This window comes from Phyllobates terribilis, unplaced genomic scaffold, assembly GCF_046119375.1.
Source record: "Phyllobates terribilis strain yellow unplaced genomic scaffold, ASM4611937v1 Scaffold_1__5_contigs__length_1240528914, whole genome shotgun sequence".
Lineage (NCBI taxonomy): Eukaryota > Metazoa > Chordata > Amphibia > Anura > Dendrobatidae > Phyllobates > Phyllobates terribilis.
The window spans coordinates 264,317,143-264,335,284 of NW_027362761.1; the positions used below are offsets into that span (position 1 = coordinate 264,317,143).

At 43.6% G+C, this 18,142-nt stretch overlaps 2 protein-coding genes across 5 annotated transcripts in view; one reads left to right on the plus strand and one right to left on the minus strand.

The window, feature by feature from the left end:
- The first annotated feature begins 4,228 nt into the window (after positions 1-4,228).
- TPCN1 (two pore segment channel 1) overlaps positions 4,229-18,142 on the plus strand; it is a 134,353-nt gene continuing 120,439 nt past the window's right edge. Inside the window, exons 1-2 of one of the 4 annotated variants that reach the window (XM_073672001.1) lie at positions 14,443-14,681; positions 17,454-17,538. The gene's annotated coding sequence lies outside the window, so the exon portion shown is untranslated. Of the gene's footprint in view, positions 4,345-9,384; positions 9,418-14,442; positions 14,682-17,453; positions 17,539-18,142 lie in introns of those variants that run through there. The other 3 variants (XM_073672010.1, XM_073672019.1, XM_073671991.1) reach the window with 3 other exon arrangements.
- DRC10 (dynein regulatory complex subunit 10) lies at positions 8,827-14,345 on the minus strand. The gene is made up of 5 exons (XM_073672038.1): positions 14,141-14,345; positions 12,766-13,578; positions 10,548-10,781; positions 10,302-10,373; positions 8,827-9,309 (listed from the first exon to the last, which is right to left on the minus strand). Exons 2-5 carry the CDS (start codon positions 13,495-13,497, stop codon positions 9,019-9,021), a joined length of 1,329 nt encoding a protein of 442 aa, XP_073528139.1. The 5' UTR covers positions 13,498-13,578; positions 14,141-14,345; the 3' UTR covers positions 8,827-9,018.

The window sequence follows — 18,142 nt, forward strand, 5'->3', positions numbered from 1 at the left end:
TACTTGCGCTTGCATTGCAAGGAATGGGAGAGGTACAATTGAACACTGCCCTGGGACAAGGACTTGAATGGGGATAGTTGCAAGTCTGCAACGACAGGTGCAAGGTGGGAGGCATCTTCGCATGTACCATGAACAGGGGTTTGGTATGCACACACTACAGCGGAATAGGCTCTCCTTCCCACTAAATGCACTGGGGAGGGCACAGGTAATGTTTTGGTATACGCGCTTAATCTTATGTATAAGGCACACCAGGACAAATAGGGGCGGCTGGGGACTGAGTATGGATACCTCGCTGCCGAAGCAGCCATGAGGTAGTGGCCAGCTTCGGCATCCTCTAAACTAAAAGGCCCCATTTCAAGTGCAAGCTAGCAGTATGAATTGCAGTCTGGGGGTGGGTGGGTGGCAGGCTGCACACTTACACTTGCATTAAAAGAAAACATAGCAGATGCTAACTTCTGTCATCATCATCATGTTCCTCACCTTGGCACTCTCAACTCCACCGATGGAGAAGTCAGGGCCCACCGGAGGAGTCTGGTTCTCTGGTGGGCTCGTCCAATGCTGCCTAAAGCAGGCCGGGCTAAGAAAAGTGTGTGGGGGGATGTTCCAAGGAGAAATGGGGGCGGCTGGGGACCGTTTATGAACACCCGACTGCCCCCAGGCGGCTGAGGACCGTGTGGACACTCGGCCGCGGGGCGGCTGGGGACTGAGTATGGACACCCGGCCACCGGGCGGCTGGGGACTGAGTATGGATTCCAGGCCGCCAACACAGCCATGACGTGGTGGCCAGATTCCGCCTCCACATGCCTAAAAGGCCCAATTTCAAGTTCAAGTAAGCAAGCAGTATGGTATTGCAGCCTGGGGGTGGGTGGGTGGCAGGCTGCATACTTGCGCTTGTATTGCAAGGAATGGGGGAGGTACAATTGAACACTGCCCTGGGACTAGAACTTGCATGGGGATAGTTGCAAGTCTGCATCTTCTGATGCGGCAAGGATCACTTATGATGGGCACACTTTTAGACAGTGACCTGGGAGTCAGAGATGCTTCCAGGGGTCTTCCCCATGCTGTTCCCATGTCTTTTCAGCACTTTATGCATGTGTCACACAGCACATGGCCAGATAAGGTTGTAAAATGTTAAAATGACATTTCCCGGTGAATGCATTTGTCATAGTTGAAAGCAATACAAAAGTGCAAAAATGCATAAAAAATGCTACTTGTGAACATAGCCGAAGGTGTGGAGGAGTATTTTTGTTTTTGGTCATTTATTTCAACTTATACACAAGTCTTTTCCCTGGAAAGGATGTTCCTTAACATATTTCACAGGAAAAAAGTTTCACTTTCGTTTTATTGTGAGCCTGTAAAAGTGGCTTAATACCTCTGACCACGTTGTTGACAGCAATGACCTGGGGGTCAGAAATGCTTCCTGGGGCGATCCCCATGCTGTCCCCATGTCATTTGAGCACTGTCACTGTCGTTTTGGGCACTTGTTAGGCTTTTAAAAGACTGCCGGGGGTGCCACCGCAAAAATGCTCGAGTCTCCCATAGACTAACATTGGGCTCGTTGCTCGGGTCGAGCACCCGAGTATCACGGCGAGCTCGGCCCGAGCTTCGAGCACCCGAGCATTTTAGTGCTCGCTCAACACTAGTCCTCACCCCTACCGCCACCCCCAATAATGGTTGATTTTAATCTGGAGTTTCAGGTTTCAGATTTCGAGGATTGTAGATTCTCATCTCCAACGTCGTTCCCTACAAATACTTGGTGCACTGGAAGGGTTATGGTACAGAGGAAAGGATGTGGGTTTCAGCATCATAGGTGAATGCCCCCAGGCTGGTTCGTTCATTCCACATCTCTTATCCTGAGAAACCTAGTCCTGAGTGTCCAGAGGCCTCTCGTAGAAGGGGGTGTACTGTCACAGGTGTGTCAGATGCAACAGACAGTCGCTCTGCATCTTGCTGCAGAAGGTCTCTGCTTTTGGCATTGGAGACACCTTCTTAATCCTCCTGACTTTTGGACCCAGCGGCAACCTCCCTCCTGCTCTGATTGACACACCTTGGTCTGGGTGTTTATAAACTCTGTCTGCTTCAGGGAGTCCCTGATGATATTCTCATTTTCCCGTGTGAAGGCTTGGAGCAGTTGGCTTACTTCCACTCTGGTGCCCTTGGAGGACGTTTGCTGTTATCTCTCTGGAATCGGCTCAAGCGAAGTTTCTCCCCCTTTGTTTGTCTCCCTTGTTGTCTTTAGTTTATAGTGGAGACTGACCAGCGCTCACCCCCACTTCTTATCCAGGGCCTAGCTCTAGGGTTATACAAGGCTTAGGTTTCCTGCTCGGCAATTGATGTGGAACCAATATAGGGACTGTAGGGAAGGCAGGGTGTTGTTAGATCGGTCTAGGGGTCTCAACGCCCCCTTTTCCTACTGGGCTTCCTTCCCCTCATCCCTTCGTGTTGCGCTTAGTCTTTCCCACATTATGCGTGACAGTCACTGATCATTCACTGACCTGCCTCCTATTTTACATAATGCATCTAGTAGTGCGGGGCTAGGTAAAATAGGAGGCCGGTTAATGAAAGCACAGTGAGCTATCATAAGAGCATGTAGCTGAATATGTAAGCAGAGCACCAATTGAGCCCACCCCACAGGTCCGCCCCGAAGCACGAGCCTATCATCATCTCCAAACTGAAATTAAAGATTACACAAGAACCACAGGACGGATTTCATCAACCCAGGTATCATTTTAATCAGTGTAATGTACCCACCTGACAGTGTATGTAGTTTACTGAGCACAATCCTACTGACAGGTGCGCTTTAATTCTAATTGACAGCATCTAGAAAAAGCTTGATTAGATGGAACATTGCATGTGTCACAACGAAGACCTTCAGCAGTAAAAAGCCATGATGTCATAATGGACTTCAATTTATCTCTCTGGGAGCTGCCATTACTGTTACATTGCTTATTAAGTGACACAACCATACATAGTACTTTTGATTTTTAAGTATGGTTTCCTTCTTAAAGACTGCAAGATGCCATAGTTAATGAGATCATGTTACCCAGGCCAGGGTCAATTCTAAATGGCAGTCTCCAGAAAAAGCTTGCTTAGATGTAACACTGCTGGTGTAACAAAGCAGACCTTCAGCAATGAAAAGCCATGATGTCATAATGAGCTTTAGTTTATCTCTCTGGGAGCTGCCATGACAGTTACATTGCTTATTAAGTGACACAGCCATGCATAGTACTTTTGTTTTTTAAGTATGATATCCTTCTTAAAGACTGTAAGATACCATAGTTAATGAGAACATGTTACCCAGGCCATGGTAATTCTAAATGGCAGCGTCTAGAAAAAAAAGTTTGTTTAGATAGAACACTGAACATTTCACAATGAAGACCTTCAGCAGTAAAAAGCCAAGATGTCATAATGGGCTTCAGATTATCTTTCTGGGAGCTTACATGACAGTTACATTGCTTATTAAGTGACATAGCCATGCATAGTACTTTTGTTTTTTTTTAAGTATGGTTTCCTTGTTAAAGACTGTAAGATGCCATAGATAATGAGGACATATTACCCAGGTCAGGATTAATTTAAAATGTCAGTCTCCAGAAAAAAAAAGCTTGTTTAAATGGAACATTGCATGTGTCACAATTAATACCTTTAACAGTGAAAAGCCAAGATGTCATAATGAGCTTCAGTTTATTTCTCTGGAGCGGCCATGACAGTTATTAGGCTTAATAAGTGACAAAGTCATTCATAGTACTTTTGTTTTTTCAAGTATGTTTTTTTTCTTAAAGAAGTTATCCACTACTCTAACTCATTTAATTTTTTATTAATTAATCTTGCTATTATGTGCCAGTAAATGCATCCATACTCTTCTTATAGTAATATATACCTTTATCATGCAGATAGCATCACTTGGTATCTGTCATCTGCAGCTCTGATATTTACATCGATCACTTACTGTCCCCAAGATTACGGTGTTCTAATACTACAAGTTCCATCATGCATTGCAGTGGCCTGTAAGCCAGCGCTTATCAGATCCTCTCCATTCTCCACCCCAGATCGCAGCACTTCATTAGCAAAGGTGTCAGCCCCTGCTCTACTGCTGAATCAAACTGTCAGGTCAGCTTTCCTGAGGCAGACTAATTGTGTCGTCAGGTGGCATGCTCAGGCAAGCTGTCATTCAATACAAAACGTCTACACCCACCACCAGGAGCACAGTGACAACTTCCTTTCATTTTGTATGATTCCTGTGCCGGAAAAGGGAAGTATTGTACAAAACAGAGGAGGAAGAAGATGTGATCCCTGCTGAGATGTTCTCATAGAAGATATATATGTAATACAAGTATATTACAAAAGGTATTGTTTTGACGAGCTATGATATATAACCGGGGGGGGGGGGGGGGGGGGGGGGTGAAAAAGTAGTGGAAAACCCTTTTAAAGACTGTTTGATGCCACAGTTAATGAGAACATGTTATCCAGCAAAAATGCTTGTTCAAATGGAGCACTCCATGTGTCACAATGAAGACCTTCAGCAGTGAAAAGCCGTGAATTCATAATAGCTTCAGTTTATCTCTCTGGGAGCTGCCATGACAGTTACATTGCTTATTAAATGACACAGCCATGCATAGTACCAATGTTTTTTTAAATATGGTTTCCTTCTTAAATACCGCAATAAGCTGTAGTTAATGATTAAAAAACAACAAAAACAGTGTTGGCTACCTCCTCCTCCTCCTGAACCTCCTGCCCCACTTGGACCTCCACCTCCTGGTTCAATATTATAATTTTTTCTTTTATTTTTTATTGTTATTATAAGTCATTTTCCTATCCACATTTGTTTGCAGGGCAATTGTCCTGCTCTTACCCCCATTTGGCTTCCTTTTGCAGTCCTGTCGTCTTTACTATGACTATTTTACAGTCATTTTTACGCACCGAAGTTCGGGTCACCATTGACTTCTACTGAGTTCGGGGTGAAGTTTGGTCCCGAACAAACTTTTCACTGTAGCTTAGTCAAACCCGCCGAATCCAAACATCCACGTGTCCGCTCATCCCTAAACGTGTGTTTGGCATGGCAGGAGGTGTGATCACAGACAGGCTCATGCTCCTGTCTATAGCCAACGTGGCCAAGCTCGCATTCATTAAAATGAACCAGGCGTGGATCCCACGGCACTTGTCTGTACCTTTTGGCTGAATAGAGAAGTATATCAGCCGCACCCAGCCTTTGTTAGACTCCACTGCAGTTTGTTCGTTCTATTTTCCATTCACAATGTTTTGGGCCCTCCACAAATTAAAATAAAATGACAAAAAAAAGTGTTTTGCATAGTACACCCACACAGGCTGTGTTGCAGAGTAACCCCACAGAGGCTTTTTTCAGAGTACTCCCATAGAGGTTTTTTTCAGAGTACTCCCACAGAGATGCGTGCAGAGCAAGCACACAGGTTTTTTGACACAGTATTCCCACAGACTCGGTTGCAGAGTATAACTATTTTTTAGGCCTACAACTCATACAGACACAGCGGCAGAGTACACAGAGTCTTTTTGGCACAGTACTCCCACAGGCAGGGATGCAGAGTACACAGTGAGGCTTTTTGGTACAGTACTCCCAGAAGCAGGGTTGCAGAGTACGCACAGAGGCTCTTTGGCACAATACTCCCAGAGGCAGGTGTCACATAGTGACAAGAGACTGTGGGCACCTACCCAATCCCTTGAAGTAGGAGCACCCTATGCTATTCATGTCCCCCGGATTACCCCTAATGGTAGAGACGTCAGGGTTTCACATCTTGCTATGCTCCTATTTTAACCTTATCTGTTCCTTCCCCCATCCACCCAAAGTGTATTGGAAAACACTAACCAGACAGACAGGGATAAAAGAAAACTACAATCATACAAATACACTCACAAAACAACAGAGTGGGAAACCGGTGAGGAATAGGAGGCACAAACCAAATGGGAGAGGATAAAGATAAACACGCAAACCAACTCCACACAGAAATGTCTTTAAAAACTTTCCAACTGCTTACTCCAAACACTGAACTTCTCCTTCAACTCCTAACAAGGAAGTAGTACAAATATCACTGGCAACTCCCAAGTGCCAGTGACGAGCATATATACCAGAGGGGAGTGGCCAACACAGAACAGCTGAGACAATTCAGGATGGAGAGCTCCAGGAGATCAACTGAACTGATTAACCCCTGAGACAGAGCAAGGAAAACCTGCACTGTTTAATAGGATGGTGAAGCAGTTCTAATCAGTGCAGGAGTTCAAGTAACCAGACATAGCGATCTTCTATCCCCTCTCTGTCACAGTATCCCAGTGACAGCAGGGTTGCAGAGTTCACAGAGGCTTAAAAGCACAGTACTCCCAGAAGCAGGCTTGCAGAATACACAGAGGCTTTTTCACACAGTACTCCAAGAGGCAGGGTTGCAGTTAGACTTTTTGGCACAGTACACACAGAGGCTTTTTCGCACAGTATTCCCAGAGGCAGAGTTGCAGAGTACACATAGAGGCTTTTTGGCACAGTACTCCCAGAGGTAGGGTTGCAGAGTACACATAGAGGCCTTTTGGCACAGTACTCCCATTAACTTAAATTTTACCAGTTTTCATTCCAATTTGAGCCTTAATAAAAACATTATTTATCTATTTCTCCTACCTTTTATTCTGTCCTTTAGCCCAGCGCAAATTACTTTTATTTTTAAATGTAAAATATTATTTGTGCAAAATGGCAGTGGAAGCACACATATATATGTGTATATGTAAATAGATCTATGTTCACAATATCCCAGATAGAAAAATTGTTCAATTATGTTGGATATTAGTTGTGCAAAATTGCAATAGTAGCACATATACATATGTAAATTCATATATTGCACAATGTCCCAGAACAAAATAATACAAGTAAAATACACTATGCAGTGCAGGAGTGGCAACAAATAAATGTATCTTATTGCGTAGGATAAATTAGCTCAAAAGAAGCAATATGCAGCAATGTCTCCACCTAGTGGTATTATATGAAACTACAGTTCAGGGACACTCCATTGCAAAAATGTGACAATGGCGACGATATATATCTCAGATGCACCAACCAATCTATAGTTATATTGGATTTAGATCAGAAAAGGTCAAGTTGGTAATAGTATCAGACAATTCATGCCAAGCACACATGCAATGGAAATATATCAGCACATATAAATAGCAAGAGTAGATGAAAAAAGGACAATTGAATAACTCATGACATGAGTTGTTCAATTGTCCTTTTTTCATCTACTCTTGCTATTTATATGTGCTGAGATATTATATATGTGCTCTTTATATGTCTGATACTATTACGAACTTGACCTTTTCTTATCTAAATCCAATATAACTATACTGTAGATTGGTTGCTGCATCTGAGATATATATCTTCACCATTGTCACATTTTTGCAATGGAGTGTCCCTGAACTGTAGTTTCATATAATACCACTAGGTGGAGACATTGCTGCATATTGCTTCTTTTGAGCTAATTTATCCTACGCAATAAGATACATTTATTTGTTGCCACTCCTGCACTGCATAGTGTATTTTACTTGTATTATTTTGTTCTGGGACATTGTGCAATACATGAATTTACATATGTATATGTGCTACTATTGCAATTTTGCACAACTAATATCCAACATAATTGAACAATTTTTCTATCTGGGATATTGTGAACATAGATCTATTTACATATACACATATATATGTGTGCTTCCACTGCCATTTTGCACAAATAATATTTTACATGTATTGAATAATGATATAAAATTTGTTTACCAGGGATTGTGTGCAATATATACACAAGCACACATATATATGTTTACAACATTCTCCATGTGAACCCAGTTGACTACCACTTCTTTTGTGATATTATGATATATTTTGACATCGCCTGTGACTTGTTTCCTGTAGTGACTTCCTGTTCTCCTTCCCTTATTTTATAATACTTGATTTTATCTTGTACGTTTTGTTTATTTGGCTAATAAAATTGTTACTTTTTCAATATATATGAGAGTTTTCCTTGTCAGCTTTATACGTATTTCCGTACTCCCATAGACTTTTGGATCTTTTTTGGATGAACAATATACAGTATGGTTTATGTAGACATGGGGGCATGTGAGGAGGGGGCTGGAAAAGCAGCAAGCAGAAGATGTGTCTGTTATATTTTGCATGGACGAGCTATGGATGGAAGAAATGGTCATGGCGGTCTGGGTCGAATAGGAAAGAAAAGGGAAAATGAATGACAACAATCAGCGAGAACTTAACTGGTGAGAACTTGGTCTGCTGAGGACTGGTTTGGAACTGATTTTACCATTGTATGGTGGTAATGTCAGTCATAGTACAGTGGTTATGATTAATGATCAGTATGGTGGTATCATCACTACTGTATATGTAGGTAATATCTTCTTATGGTCTGGTGGTATTATTTGTCTATTATATTGCAATATTGCTAAATTTTATATAGCAGTATTATTGGAAATGTAGGTTTTTTAGTAAATCTTGTTTTCCTGCAGGCAGGGTAAGATAAATAATGGAGACCCTAATCTGAGGAAGGGGACAGAGCCAGCATGGGCATATGTGCTTTTAAATGGCAGGGCTGAATTTTACTCCTAGTCCATCCTTAGCTTCTGCAATACTACAGAGAGGTTTATAGAGCTTGCAGTTCAGACATTTGCCAAATAATTGTTCTGAGATTTGCCTTCAGAATACTAAGATGTGCAGATCTCTAGCTATTAGGTTTACCCTTCTAGCAGTTCCCCAATCCCATAAACAAACTTTTACAACCCAACAACACTTTATTAAGACATACATCTTTCAGTGTACAGAAATACAAATAAAATCTTGGATTTATCGTCATTATTGAGTGTCTCTATGTTAAATTCCCTGTGCAGTATAATAAAAGCATTATAGGGGGGCTCTGTAATTAAGGAGGGGTATTTGATAACATGTTAAAAAATTACAACTTTTGCATGCTTAGTGAAATTTGGTGTACAAGATCTTTCTTCTATACTGTTTTATTATTTGCCTTTTTTGGTCTTCCCTTTTGCACTTTTTCCTTTCTTCTTTTTCTTTTTCTTGGGCTTCAGAGACCGGCGAACTTGGTACCCTTTCCAATGTGCCTGGATAACTACTGCTGCCCGGTTCATGTTGGCCAGCTCCTTTTCTTCTTCTTCTTTTCTCAGTTGCGCCTGTCGTCTTTCCTCCACAATCTGAACATATTCCACTTCCAGCACTGCCAGCTTCTCTTTCAGCTCTGCCAGCTGGGCCTTCTCCTCTTCATACATCCCCTCTACTTCCTCTAACTCCGCCTGTGGTCGAGCAGAAAGGAAGGAAATCTACTTTATTTTTAGGCATTTACTTTGAAGTTATTACGACTGACATTTTTGTACTCCAGTCTAGATGAAGAGAGCACCGGGGTAAGATGCACCATAATTAAATGACTTGTGCCCCTTAATAAATTTGGCACAACTTTCAAGAGCCATGTGCCACCACTAGATTTATGCACCAAGCAGGGGCTAGAGTACGTTTCTGTTGTAAATGACATCACTCACTATAGTGAGGAATTAGTGTCAATGATTAAAAACCTTAAAGGGATTGTCCATTACTTGGACAACCCCTTCTTAATCCCCGATTCCCCCCAGTAAAATAATAACGCCTATACTCACGTCCGATAACGGCACTGGTACAGTGGTGTCGGCACTGGCTCTACCGGGGCTAATGTGATAACAATGTGGCGGCTACTCTCTCACTTCCTCCGGATGTCTGATGGAAGAGTCAGTGAAGCCAGCACTGATTGGTCTCAGGGATCATGTGACATAACAATGTCATGCAAGCCCTGGGAGAGCCAGTGCCAACCCGGCAGGAACAGCACCGGAACCAGAAGTGAGTATAAGTGTTAATATTTTACTGGGGTAGAGAAACATAGGTATTGAGAAGGGGTTGTCCAAGTAGTAGAAAACCCCTTTAATTAGCAAGTTGCATTTTTGTATATTTTATGCTCTTTCAACACATATGTAAAGTGGCCAACGTTCAGATTTCTTCATAGTGATGGACACAACAACCATTCTTCTCCACACAAGGGGCAGGAGATCCGAGCATGCATGTTCATTGCCGTAGGGAAAACGAGAGGAGCCACTTCTAGATACATTTAGCAATACTTATCTAATAGAGAACAAAACATTGACTGCTGAAATGGCTGTATTGGATACAAATATCTAAAGGGCTTATAAATGCAAAAAAAGTCAACCCGAAAAGAAACAAATATGAAGAAAATGATATGAGCACAGTCTAATTTTCATACCTGTTTTTCTCCCATGTCAGCATCATATTTCTGTATCCAGTTCTCAATCTCAGTTTCCACTTTATATTTTTTCTATATAATTAGAGTTAAGCAATAAAACAAGAGAAATTACAAAATCATGTCTATAACAGATAACAGGGCACACTACTGTTATATAACTTCACATTATAATGTGAATGCGTATTTTATTATTACTGATCACAGCCTAATTGTAGCTACTGAATTGTAGGAATACAGAACACGTACCTTTCGAAGGCTTAGCTCTACCTCGCGGTTCTCCGCAATAGCACCATGGAGCTGTGATCTCAGCTGCTGCAGTTCCTGTTGAAGTTTTGCAATCTTCCCTTCGGACGCTCGGCAGTCTGACTTCTGCTGCTTTTCTGCCTCCTGCATTATGCGTTTTACCTGATTTTCCGAAAACTTTTCCAACTGATGCAGGTTGATCTTAAGCTGCCGGATAATCTCATTTTTCTTTGAGATCTAGAGAAAAGTTTTGTAATACAAAAATGCCATTTATTACAGACGTTTATAGGAAATCTTTCACATGTGTGCTGTTGTATAGAATTAGCATACAGACGCTGAGATACAAAAATTATATTAAAAAAAACAGTAGTGGGATAAATACTTAAAACATGAATTAAGACTGGGATAAGCCTGCCTAAGAAGATGTGTTTTTGGGCAGCCTTAAAGCTGTAGAAAATGATTCACGCTGTCTGGGGCAGTGCATTCCAGAAAACTGGTGCAGCACAAGTAAAGGTGGAAGTGAGAGATTCAGATTCTAGAGTATTCTAACCTTAAAGGGAACCCGTCATGCCCCAAAACGCTACTTACTTTCAGTTATGGTGGTAATCTGCAGGTAAGTAGCGTTAAAAGGCTGCCTGGCCATGATACTGAAAGTGTTGCTATGGGGAGAAAATGAAGTTGTATCCTATTGTGAGCTGGTGCCTTTTAGTCATAAGGATGATCCAGAGAGCGATTACAGTTATCACTTACTATACTGTGAGCAGCAGCTAGAATCACTCCCCGCTCTGCACAGCTGCGCTGAAGAGTGAGCTGTCAATCAAAGTGTCGGGGAGTGATTATAGCTTCTGCTCACAGTATAGTGAGCGATAACTAATTGCTCCCTGCTCCCTGTAATCGCACCCTGCATGACTGATGCCAGCTGCTCCTGGGAGGATTTAGGTTCATTTTCCCCCAGTAGCTTTTAGTATGGGGTAGTATTTAATGATTATTAACACCATATAAACCCTATATCTGAGATCATTTTTTTTTGGATATGACAGGATCCCCACGTACATAGACGGAACTAGCCGATTTTACTGGGATCGACAGACAGTCTAATGTCTTTGGGGACTTCTCGATTTTGCCCGGGAGTGGGTGAAAAGAAGGATCCGACCCTTTTAATGTCATCAGTTGATCCTTTTGTTCTCCCTGTAGATGAGCCACTACCAAAGGAATCTCTCAATGCCTTTGACACAGAAAGCAGCAGCACTTGGCTGAGCCAAGCGTCCCCGTGTATGGGAGAGTTGGGAGAGATAGCTGTCACTTACATCTATTTAATGTCTATGAAGGGCCTTAGACTACTGACAGGGTGGTAGGCAGAAATGACAGAGGAAACATGGGACAGTGCATCACTGTGGAGAGATTTGTGGGTGACAGAGATAATTGAATTCTCAAGAGACTGGATAACCAGTGCAATGACTGGCACAGCGTGGAGGCATCGGAGTAGGAGTTGGATAGAAAATTGAGGCTGGCTGCACAATTCAAGATAGATGAGAGATGGAAGAGTTCAGGGATAGGAACACTGATTACTAACAAGTCACAGTAATCACGATGAGAGGGAATCTGAGAAACAATAAGAGTTGGGGCCATTTCCATAGTATGAAAAAAGTAAATGCTAGAGATGTTTTTGAGATGCAAGTGATGTAATATACAGAAGGAAGGGCAGAACTGAGCTGCCTAAGAGTTCTAGTAGTATCATATAGATGGAAATATCGGGGTTAGGTAGGATGGTAAACGGCAGAAACACAAGACGTCCAGTTGTTGAATTATTCGTAAATACTATGTCTGAATTATCAGTGATCTAATGATGATGGTGGCCTCAGGATAAGCTATGGAGTGATAGCATAGTAATGAGAGTGACTGTGCTGCTGTGTTGAAAAAAATAAGCATTTGTGTGTGTCATAAATACATATATGCTTGCATTCTGCATTTATGCCTGTGCATAAAAAATCAATGGGGGAGAAGACCCCATAAAATAACCATACAGATAAAATAAGCTACAAATGAAACAAATACAGCAGCACACTGGTGAAATTAAGTTGTAGTTTGTTTTAATGTGCCGTCATGCTGGCACAGTATTTCTATTTGGATAAGAGCCGCACAAGCAGAACCCTGTATAATTACGCCACTAGATGCAAATATCCGTAATGGATGGACCTTTATAATGGAAGTCACTGCATACCTCAGTGTCACGGTCCAGAATAGCTGCATTCAGTTCTTCTTCCAAAGCCATCAAAATGCTCCTGTTCTTGTGGTCACGTAGAGTAATCTCCTGCAGATAATGCTTTCTCTCGTTCTGCTCTAATGGACTGGTGAGGAGCCTCTCAAAAAGAAATGACCGTAGCTCTGACAGAAAGTGGATCAGTGTCTGTGAGGCCTGATCCCGCACATTTCCTTCAGATCTTAAAGCTTGACAGGCTGTTGGATTTGACAAAAATACCCTTAACGTATTCCTGACAGAGCTCTGAACACCCTGATGAAGAGCACCAAGGTGCACGTCAGCTCCTTCTGCCGTATTTGGTTTTTCCCATTGGACGCCGGTCTCTTCCTCCCCACTTTTCACACGTTGAAGTCGTCTTCGCATGTTCTCCTGTAGCCTCTTGTGCTCCCGCAATGCTCCCGTCAGCTCTGAACCAAACACCACATTATACCTATCCAAATTTTCAATGGCGTGTTGAAACAGACTGAGCAGCTCTAGCTTTCTGATCGTTTCATCCAGCACTGCTGCCACCCTCTGGGTTTCTATGGAGGTCAGCTTCTTACGGCCATGCTCCACCATCTTTATGCTGTCAATGCTTGGAAGCGTCTTGATGGGGCTGAGCTTCAGCAGTCTCACAACCCCTCCGGACGGAGATTGCAATGGCTGAGGTGACAGCGTGGCTGGCTGTGGCATGGACAGGACATCGGATGCCATGTTCGAGGGCGATGAGCAAGCTTCTAGGATTTCCTTGTAGTCCGACTATTCAGACATATACACTTGTGTAATGATAGGAGGCTGGAATCATCAGAAACAAAAAGAGTTAATAATACAGAATAAATCAACATGTGCATAGATACAAGAGCATAATAGGGCAGGGCAGGGCAGGGCTGGGAGGTCAGCGCCATCGCTGGGCTCTGCTGTAGATGGCAGCCTGGATTCTGGGAATGGAGGAAGCATTTGCTTTGTAAGTTGCTGCCTTATTTCCCATTGATTGCAATGTATAGTTTAGTGAATTACACAGCATGCACCGCCCTATCTGTGCCCACATACCAGTCCGACACGGCCCCCTGCTGCCTATATCTATCCCCAGCCTTCTGATTGCAGACTGCTACCTGTTTTATGATAACAGGGGCCATATAGCATGAAGGGGTCTCTATATAGAAGTCATAATCATCCTATATAGGAATTTACTGCGGCTTTAGAGTATACGCCATAGATTTTAGTGCTTTTAGCATTTGTTAGATCTCCGCTTGCAGTCAGTGAATGATGGTGTTGAAGTGAGATATGTCTGTCATTTGCTAGAATGGGGTCAGTGGGACATGCGCAGAACAGCTTTTTCAGCCCTGAGATAAAATACCTTTCAATTAGTTGAGCAAGGAATTGAATCACAAAATATATGAGAAGGTTAGAGATCTTGGCAGCAGGTATTCCATGAAGTCTCTAGACAAAGAGGATAAAGGCACCACAGCTGCACTACACCTGCAGCGAGCGATGGACTCCTCTCCTCTCAGATATGTCTACCTGTGTACTTTTTCCGTGTACAATCTCCATGGAAACGGCCCACGTGACTGGGTATCGCGTGCAGCCAATAGAATAGCACCATCTAGTGCGCAAGCGCAGAAGCGCAGCTTTATTCCGAAACAACATATGGCGGGGACTCGTAAAACACAGGCAGGGCTGCGAAGGAATGCTGCGCATGCGTAGTTGGGGTACACATTACAGCTTCTTCAAAGCGCATGTGCGGAAGAATCTGGTAAGGGTCTGTGGCTGCTAAAGTGATGCTGCTTTAATTGGTCCCTGGTTGCGGATGCGGGGAGCCCGCAGAAGAGAGCGTCACGTGATGCTAAAGTCAACTTGAGAAGTGCACGGAGGACATACGTGGCCGGGACATACAGTAGGTAAGGCAGAGGAGGGATGGGGGTCTGTGCCGAGTCCCAGCCACATAGAAGATCTCCTGGCATCAGCATCAAGGGAGTGGGTGATGCCCATGGAGAATTGGGCATTGCATTTAAAGGGAACCTGCCACGTTGTAGATGCAGTCTGATGTGTGGGCAGCATGGCAGAGAGGAGAAGCTGAGCAGGGTGATGTGTAGGTTTGTGGGAAAAGGTTCAGTATAACCTGGACTTTATTCCCTGACAGCCCTTGTGTTTATAGGAGTCCAGTGGGCGGTCCTACTAGTGATTGACAGCTATCTCTGCATGCACATTCATATAAGGGAGACTGTCAATCACTGAGTAGCACCGCCCACTGGACTCCTATACAGACAAACTCCAGGGATTTAAATAAATAAAATGTAACTTATAGAAAAACTTTTCCCACAAAAATGTGTATCTGTCAGATCAGCACTATAATATCTTCCTGCACATCACATGCCGTTATCAACATGACAGGTTCCCTTTAACTCCAACCAGGTGTGCACCGTGATCAGTATAAAGAACGGTCATGTCCAAGGGTCCAGGAGACAATGAGGAGGTGCGTCATGGAAAGAGAAGGGTTAATCCTAGAGCGTAGAGGTGCCAGTCCATAGACCATGATGGATAATGGAAGAACATGACAGGATAAAGGGCACAATACACGTTTAAGAACAATAACTTTTTGCATAATACATTAACAGTAATCGTTCCCTTGATGATATTTGAGCTATCACCACATGCTCCTTTCTCAGGCATTACCAGTATCTGATGGAGACGATGGCACAGTGAGAATGTAATGTGGAGATGACGGAGACCATCATGTGAAGATTGCAGGAAAGCATGATGTGTGCCTGAGCATCTGAGGAACATTAGTGGGGTTCTCCGGTCCTCTCAGCTTCTGCATCACCTCTCCTGACTTGTCTGTTTTAGTACGGTAAATGCTTCTGAATTAATCCTAGGAAATCTTTTCCTCCAACTGCGTGTTGTGCTGTTCCTCTGTTATTTTTCCAAGAAATGTATGAATAAATTGGCTATTACCATTCCACTTGTGAGAGGGGCGTGTCACTATAATAGTCTGATAGTCATCACTGATTGGACAGTTTCAGAGCTACAAGGGACACACCCCTAACCTAACTGATCCCACCCTGTTGTCAGTTTAGTCACAGATTTCTTGGAGGAATAGCAAAGAGACAGCATTACAAAGAAGACAAAAGGAGATCCTGAATTCTTATTTCATGGAAAGCATTTGCTGAAACGGACATGTCAGGGGAGGCGACAGTTCCTCTGTAGAACAGTCAACATGCTGGTCTCTGTAAGGCGCTGGCATGAAGATAAAGAATGGTGATCGGGTGATCTAAGGGTATGTGCACATGATCCTTTTTGCAGCGCTTTGAACTCAGCATACTTGTGCTGTGTCCAAAGCGCTGCACGCAGGTGAATCCGCATGTGTTCATTGAACACATGCAGATTCACCGCATCCTATACATTGCACTGATAGAATTTCTCTTGCGGAGACTAGAGTCTCCGCAAGAGAAATTAACATGCTGTGGTCTGTGAAGACGCTCTTCATGTCCTTCTCCGCAGGTGAGCCGCAGGAGCACGGAGACGCATAGTGGGCATGGGATTTCTTGAAATCCCGTCCGCAACTGCGCTGCGTCCAATCCGCAGCGTTTACTGACCATGTGCACGCACCCTAAGGTTGTGTAGATAGGGAGGATATTCATATAAATGAGGATATTCCACCTTGTGGGAAATATAAGGGAGGCATAGGTTGTGATCTGTTCCTGGAGAAATAATGTGAAGTTCAGGGCCACCATCAGGGCATTACTGCCCTTACTGTTGTATGGGGCCCTGTGAGCAGAAGCAAAGAGGTGGGGTCTTGGGCCCAGTCCAGGGAGATTCCTCTGCCTCTTTTGTGACGCACTGGTGACGGCGCCTATGCAATGACATCATTGTGTAGGTGTCGGTATGTACGCGCACCAGGATACTATTTCAGAAGTGGAAATGAGAGGTAAGCTTGAAAAACTTTTTTTTTTTAATAAAATTAATTAAATAGGTGTGGTCGGAGAAAATGATGATGTATTGAGGGTAGGGGATGGGGACAGCAAATGGTGAATTGAGGGTGGGGAGGGCAAATGAGGAATTGAGGGCGAGGAATGGAGGAGGGTAAATGATGAATTGAAGGTGAGGGACGGAGGACAGCAAATGATGATGACTTGAGCGTGGGGGGTTAGGGGAGAGAAAATAATGATGAATTGAGGGTGGGGGTACTAAATGATGATGTATTGAGACTGGGGGATGGGGGACAGTAAGTGATGCTGTATTGAGAGTGTGGGAGACCAATTGATGATGAATTGAGGGTGGGAGAGAGTAGTTGATAATGAATAGAGGGTGGGAGAGAGAGGACATGACATAATGAATGGGACGGAGGAGGACTTGTAAATATAATGAATTGGGAGAGCGGGAGGTACAGGGTGGGGGCGTTGAGGATCTAGTGTGACTGATATTGAATTGGGGGAAAGAGTACAGGTGCTAATTTATATATTTATTGGGTGAGGAAAATGGCTATTTATAGTTTGTGGGGGCGCAGTGGTGGATTACAATTTATATTTGGAATGGTGGGTTGCATAATAACTAATTGTATATTAATGGTGGGTGCACATCTGTATTTACCTGCCTAGTGTAGAAGTTGGGGAAAAAGTGTTGAATGTGATCTGGAGGCGGTGCTCTAGATAACTGTGTGTTATTTTATGCAGAGACGAGTCCTGGCTAGAAGAAGCGATGGTGATCTTCACTGGATGAAGAAGAAAAGATGAAGGACTTCAACTAGAGATGTCACTGGTGAGTCAGTGTATTACCTGTACACTGACATTATACACTGTATACTATATACAGAGCTCCTGTGTGTAATGGCACTGGTGATCCCTGTATTACCTGTACACTATACACTATATACAGAGCTCCTGTGTATAATGTCACTGGTGATCCCTGTATTACCTGTACACTATGCACTATATACAGAGCTCTTGTGTATAATGTCACTGGTGATCACTGTATTACCTATACACTGTAATGCACACGCCCGGGCTGAGCGGCGTGTGCGTGTGATTCCACTGGACCGTGCCGGAGAGTGAATGCATACGACGCCAGTGCACCAAGGAGGAACCGAGCAGAGGGACCAGGTGCTACTCCAGGACAGACCACGGACACGGCTGTTGACCCACACAGGGGAATACAGGAACAGACAGGTTAGGCTGGCACACAGACTGGTGGGTATAGGCAGGCACGACTGGTATGCAGGCAGGCGGGTATGCAGGCAGGGGGGTACAGGCAAGCACGGCTAGAGTGCAGACAGGGAGGCACTAGCAGGTAGGAACACAGGCGGGATAGGACCCAGTACACACTGGAACTCAGGAACAGAACCACAGATGTGGCGAACAAACAC